The sequence below is a fragment of the Pararge aegeria genome, chromosome 11, assembly GCF_905163445.1.
Source record: "Pararge aegeria chromosome 11, ilParAegt1.1, whole genome shotgun sequence".
In the NCBI taxonomy this organism is placed as follows: domain Eukaryota; kingdom Metazoa; phylum Arthropoda; class Insecta; order Lepidoptera; family Nymphalidae; genus Pararge; species Pararge aegeria.
This window is the reverse complement of record NC_053190.1, coordinates 14,246,117-14,253,510: the sequence shown is the minus strand read 5'-3', so window position 1 is coordinate 14,253,510 and position 7,394 is coordinate 14,246,117. Positions and strand designations below refer to the sequence as shown.

The 7,394-nt window shown below is 33.0% G+C and overlaps 1 protein-coding gene across 2 annotated transcripts in view; it reads right to left on the bottom strand.

Annotated features, from left to right (window-relative positions):
- Nucleotides 1-745: 745 nt before the first annotated feature.
- The window catches only part of LOC120627196 (actin cytoskeleton-regulatory complex protein pan1), a 117,417-nt gene continuing 110,768 nt past the window's right edge, over nt 746-7,394 (bottom strand). The window contains exon 6 of one of the 2 annotated variants that reach the window (XM_039895057.1): nt 746-5,090. In XM_039895057.1, coding sequence (XP_039750991.1) covers nt 4,707-5,090 — 384 coding nt within the window. In that variant the 3' untranslated portion in view covers nt 746-4,706. The remainder of the gene's footprint in view (nt 5,091-7,394) is intronic. The other variant, XR_005658899.1, reaches the window with a different exon arrangement.

Below are 7,394 nucleotides of genomic sequence, written 5' to 3'. Positions count from 1 at the left end.
GTATTTCTTTTCTTGTTCATACTAGGCAGTACTGAGTATATTTATGAATGTGTCAATCGATTTGTCCTTATGACAAGTGTTCTTAGCTAACGTCATGACAAATCCAATATGGCGGACGACATAAATAAAACGAATAGGAAAAAATATGGAAGTACGCATTGATATAAAGCATGGAATTCGTTGATACACGGGGCATAATTTTTTTACCCGTTCTTCGAAGAAATAAAAGAGTAGCCATGTGAACTGGCGCAATTGAGTAATAAACATCCATCCAAACGTTCGCATTTTTAATATTAGTAAGTTAAGTTTTATTAAGGTAACATTTAATAAATGCATTTTCATTAGTTAACATATGGTCTGACTAGGTGAAACCTATGTATATCATAAATGTGAAAGTGTGGTTGTTTATTACTCAAACATGCAACAACGGCTGTACAGATTTGGATGAAATTTGGCATGCATGTAGTAGCCTTTGACTTGAAAGAGAACATAAGCTAGTTTTTATCCCGATTCCTTAAGTAGGGAAAATTGAAAATTGTTAACGAGCGAAGCTTTAGACCCAATTCTGAAGCCCACGCAGACGAAGTCGCAGGCAGAAACTAGTTATTCAATATTCGGCAGCAATCTTACTTCTTGGAGGGACTCTGGGTAAAAAATACCTTGGCGCATATACAATAAAATATATCATTTTAATTTTATTACAGTAAACTAGTTCGAAAAGGTGGGATTAAATATAGACAGAAAATAGATATGAACAATTTATTTGAGTAATTTGTATAATATATAATGATATGATTTCTGTACATCTTTACACAAGTCATCAACTAGATCCACGTCAACTACTTAGACAATAACATAATTTTTTGAGTATCTTAACATCAATTAGGTTTGTAGCTTAATAATTTACATTTACAAATTATATAGCAGCGTGAAGGAAGCTGTACATTAAACAGTTGACTTACTCGTAACATTTCTACAGTAGGTACTTAATTTACAATAAAATACAGTCATACATAATAGAATTGGAATATTCCTAAATAGTTCAAGTCTGCTTCAATAGAAACAGGCAAACAAATTGCCGACCCTTTTTATTATACCTTACTATTTATATAACAGCTACATATTTAACAATGCTCTAAAAATTTATACTGTCGACAAAATCCAATACCTACTATCGGTATGTTCGTTTGCCTTTTGTTTTTAATGAAACAGACCTAGGCCCTGATCCTCGGTGGCATATAAACCTTAACTGCGTTCGAAATGCATTATAAGACGTGAACTTTGACAAGACAACTTTGTAAATTTTTACGTCACTATTGCGAACATAATGTTAAGAATTTGGTAGAAGAATCGGGGCTTTTCGCTCTAGTATACACAGTAGGCAATAACATTTTCTAAATAAGTAATAATTAGTAAGTACGGTTACTTTTAAAATTACCGGCGGCATCCTTTTAAACACACCAATTTTTTCCAACCTCGGTTTTTAATCATATTAATTTTTTTTTTTTTTGGAAAATATTAACCCGTCGACTTGAGAACTGAAGACCAGAATAATATATCAGAAAATTGGTTTGGTTTCAAATATTGTAACTTTTAGGCAAGTATTATTTCACTAAAATGAGAACGTCGGTATTTTTAAAAATCTACCCCGCGTAATAATAGTAGAAAGAAACATTATTTTATAAAGGCTTTCCCTACCTGGTAAACATATACATATGTCTTTATAGAAAATCAGTCTCCTACAATATATTTTTAACCCATCGTCCTAAAATACAATCTCACATAAAGCTCTGAATACACGAGTTCGGTAAATTCATAGTTTAGCCGGTTTCCTGGTGTTAAAAAAAATAATACTATATCTTAGTCTGTTTCAAGACACCAGCGTACCTGAATTTGAAAATATTAGTGTTTATTATGATCTATATAAAAAAAAATAACATAAGTGATTTAAAATTACTACTGCTTATGATTATATCAAAAGCATAAATATTTTTACTTTATTGTCTACATGCCTAGGTTATTTAGAAAGTCTGAACCGATTTTGATGAAACTTTATCAGTAAAGTAAGAATATAATATAATATAATTTTCAAGGACAACTTTAAAACATGGCTATTTTTTACAAAATACTTCACTACCACCAGGAAACATTAAACCAAAGTCTTGTACTCAGAGCTTCGGTAAATCTTAAAACAGGGCGGTCTAGTGATGGAGCTAAAAGCATCGGGAAGTTCCACACCGGACGTTTGGAAACAGCATTCATCTATATGGACAATAGCACAACATAAGTACCGCGTAAATCTTATTTTAATAGCTTTTAATGCAAAACTTTATTTTTAAAAAGTGCTACAAACCAATTTAAGAATTTCTTAAAAAAACATCGATTTTCTACTGCTGCTGCGGAATGAATTTCACTAAACTATTGATATGAATCGTTTATTAAATGTTAATCAAAGGATAATTTAATTTATTGCAAATTTGGATCAGTTTATAAAATAAAATACATATATCTATATCTAATTAATGGGAGTCCTAAAAATGCTTAGCTAAAAGTAAAAGTTTTTTTTCATGACATAACATTTTTTTTGCGCCTAATATTACCGCTGATTCATAATCTAAGGCAGGTTATAATTTGTTTTTTTGTATCATAGACGTTTTGTTTTCATAGGTACAATTATGCCTTTATTCGACGTTCTGGTTAAATAAAGATTCATAGTTTTGCATTAAAAGCTTCAGTTTTGAAACAAATACTAATGCGTTGGAAGGAATTCTTGTCTTACGCCACGTTTCACAGCCTTACTACAGTCGTACAAGCTCACACCCAATTTATTAGTTGCAGTCTAGCCATTGGCTTAGGAATGACAATTTAAAAAGTAAATAGCTACCATTTTTACACAATTCATTCAACAGCACATACTTTCATCACATTCTCTATTTTATTACATTTATAGACATTTAGGAGTGTAAATTTTTAGTTACAAATTATGATATATTATATTTAACATACCACAGTCAAGGTGGGTAACAAAGGACCGTTGAGAAACTGTTATAACATTCAAAATTCAACATTCATTTATTTTCCTGGGATAAAAGTAGCGGCTTGATTTGTCTAAAGTAAAGGTCGGAGTATAAGGTAAATAATGTAATTGAAAGTTTAGCTTTATTGCGTGCGAAAAAAGATTAGTAAAGGGTTAATCTTAAATTATTTTGCGAAATTTAATTTAATTTGCATGCGACGATTAATCGTTTCATAAGACGCAAGCAGATAAATTAAATGCGAAATTAAAAATATATTAACCAGCGGTTTCGCGTGACTTCGTCCACGTACAATTTCTTGTAAGAAAATTTGTCCAATGCAAACTTTCTACGACCACGTGGCATCGGCCGCCTTTTCCTTGACTTCTAAGGTTGTAGCATGTTCAAAATAGCATCAATTGTTGAATTTATTAAAAAATATTTTAAGACTCACTGGTAGTTCCAGAGCGACTAAACTAATAAAAAACGACTAATTTGATTTATATTAAATCACACTTGACATAGCATATAATATCAACAGAATTTCATTGGTCGTTAGCCCGGGGCAGGAAGAATTCACTTCCTTCTATCCCGTACTCTAAAAAACGTAAAGTTATCACAAAATGAAAGCGTATCCTTAAGAGACAGAAAACAAAACTAAAATCCATAAAAATAACCGTCATTGGTAACTCAGTCTAATGTAACCCACCTTGACTCCAATAGAAAAAAAAATGGAATACCTAAGTTTTTTGTTAAACGATTTGTGTAGGATAAATTAATAAATTTCATTTAGAGATTATTTTTAATAATTCGTATTAAATTTCATTCTTAATTTGTAAATAGTTACTAGAATAGACTGTACAATAGGAATTCGTTCGCTAAACTAATAATAATTAATCAATAGATGAGGGCAGTTTTGGAATATGCGAAGTCGGTCAAACGTTATACGAATGCGAAAAAAAGAAACGTGAAATTATCACAGTTGCTCTGGAAACAAGTTTTTACAAAAGCCTTTTTTTTGGTACAAAATGCGGAGGCAGGAACTCCGCTATCGCTAAAATCATATAAAATTTTATACACTTCATATTTGTTGTTTTCGCAATCGGATCGCCTTTATGCGAACTTAAAAAACCTCTATCTTGACATGCAGTTGTAATCTTAAGCCCGTAATTTAAATTGAATACTAAAACGCTACATCAAAAGTTATTTTGCTTTTATAATATTGTAACTTTGACAGTTTATCAGAAAACATATGTGCAGTGTAATTTATAATTTCTTTATTCTTTATAAGCAACACCACAGATCGTCCGTATAAGCCATCTAATCACGTCTCGCCCCGCTATCCGCGAAATGTGAGTACGAAGCGTATTTAATTTAATTGTTGGCGACCGCGTTCGCTGTATAAGAATCTTTTAAATACCAAGACCTAAATATCTTAACAACAATAATGAATATAAAATTTGAATTTGTATTAAATGTTTAAATTACTAAATATTTATTGCATTAAATGTTGACATCTTGTTTAACATTCTCGTGTAATTAATTAAGATAAAACAAATCGGATCAAGCAATCGTTGGAATTATGCAAAGAAAGTTAGGTGTGTTTTTTACTGATTTATCACAAATCAGAGGTTCCTTTGCCTGTCTAAGTTACACTTTTATTACTTTCGATGTATTCAAATTAGGAAATATTCACGCTAAAGAATCATCTTCGAAATCCTTAATATCGATACAATCGCCATCCCGAGCGTTTAGACTCTCGAAGTATTGCTGAGGTTTACCGTTCCACAACGAGTCTTCGTGAGAGTTCAGTGACTTTAACGTTTCAATGTCTATGGAATCGGCGTTTTCATATAAGATGGATTTGGAAAGTTCCAGAGCGAGGTTTCCCGGGGTTTCGTAGGCGAGATGGCACTCATTCAGTAGTTCCTGCGGTAGAGGCCTCGCCCTTACTACGTGGAGCCTCGGGAACAGAGGAGCTAGTCTCTCGGTGCGGGCGACGTACTCGGCTACTAGTGACGCGCTTCGAGCTTTATCTTCGGCTTCCGTACGCTCGTCTGCATTCGTTTGAGGTTTCTATAAAAACACATTCGTAAAATTAGAATTTTTTTATAAAAATGTTAGAAAGTTCCATCACAGAAATCTTAATAACGACACACTACAAATGCTGCTGCTGTAAGCACTGTTAGTATGGCAAACACTTGACCGAACGGCTGCTACCAGCGGTAGTAATACAAAGTGTATGCGCACGCACTGGGAGTCGAACATTTTTGTTTTAGTCATTTAAAATTTACAATAAAGTCGCTAACTGTTACAAATGTTGTGTACTGAGTCTTCGCGGAGACAAAGTGACGCGTACGTAACATTTCTATTGTCTTGTTATTAAGATTTCTATGGGTGCCATCCATTGATTACGACATTCTTTAAGACAGTGAGTCTAAAACAATGCTCCAATTCTGTTGTAAATAAATGTTTTAATTAACAAAATTGCTGAGGAAGTGCTGTCCTTATCACAATGTTCCCTGTGCAAAAGGATAGCATTATTTTTAGTGCTGTCAATTTAATTCAGTTCTGATCTCTTGGTAAAACAGAATTTTATTTGTACCTATTGTAAAACCCATATCCGTTAGGGAGTTTCCAGGCTACGCACGGACAGTTAAAGCTTAGATAAATATAATGATAATTTGTTAAAGTATAGTTGGATTTCTTAACATGATATGATATAACGTAAAACCTCTAAAGGCCTATAAAACCTGAAATTTGACAAACTTTACAACCATACTTTGAGAAGCAATGCGATACTAAGAATAACAATTTTTTTTCTACAAAACGTGTAAACATTTCAGCAGAGGCTTTGCTTGAAATTAAAAACGTAATCAATAGATGTTCTTTAAACGTTTATAATACGTATATATACCCACACACATACACACGTCCACAAAACAATATTAGACCGCCAAACTCCAACATATAGCTCCAACATTCACCAAACCACACTTTATAATATATCTGATACAAATATATACATAACATATTACGTCCACAAAACAATATTAGACCGCCAAACTCCAACATATAGCTCCAACATACACAAAACCACACTTTATAATATATCTGATACATATATATACATAACATATTACATAAATGACCTATATGTATAATTTTATTTCATAAATAATATTATATAGGAGCTTGTGTGAGAGGATTCAGCCGATTTGGCTAGCCACCGTTAGCATTCCGGTACGATGTCGCGTAGAAACGAATACGGGATATGGGCTTGCCATTCTGCTTAGCCCGTTAACATCTTAGACTGCATCATCTTAACAACAGGTGTGACTGCAGTCAAGGGCAAACATCTATTGCCATAAAGACCCCTACAACATTGCCATACTGTATTAACTAGAGTGTGACTGTAAATGTGACCTTAACCTTTAGCTATTTACCTAATACCTGATTTTAGATTTTCGTATCTCTACTATAGTCCGTGCCAAATAGATCGAGACCAAAGTACATATATATATTAAAACACATTTAACAAATCGTGGTTATTACACGACTGATGAATTCCTTGACGACAAGGCTGCTTGGAAGCAGGCCACTCCGCTCTCATCTCTCACAAAACAGAAAATCGATTTTTAAACTATAAAATGATGTTGGAAAAGCGCAATCTGCTGAGTTTCTAGCCGGCTCTTCTCAGTGGAATCTGCGTTCCGAACCGGTGGTAGAGTCGCTACAAACAGACTGACTGACCGACGGTTCAAAAGTGCTTATTAATTAGGCCTACTTGAAATAAATGAATTTTGAATTAGAATTTGAATTGACCCCATGGTCGTTTAAGCAGGGGAAACCAAATAAACAAACAAACCTTTTTTATACTAATTATATTTTGTGAGCCCTTGACAGTCTTTAGTTTCATTGCAATACAAATTGAATTGTATTGTTAAAGGAACCAGTGTATTTTCAAAGTGTCTGTTATATGTTACTGTACTTTTTAAAGTATTACCAAAACGTTTAACAGAAGAGATTAAGGAATCGTCTTTTGATAAAAATGTGAATTACTATAAATTGCATTTATTTGTGATGATGATATGTACCATGATAAAATTGCATAAAAATAAAAATTTCACACAACGAGCAAAAATTGAATGATCCGGTCCAGGCACGGACAAGTACCTGTACTCTTAAGTCTTAGTGTACAATTTTCGCTAACACGGAGTCGCTTTAACGCATCTAAACATTATACCGTCATATCACAATTGACTTAATGTAACACTTTGGCCGAGTTACATTATTACTATATAGAGTCGCAAAATATGCGACTGATAAATTTCAACTTTAATACAATGGTATTTTACTCTGACGTTCCAGCTTTTCGGT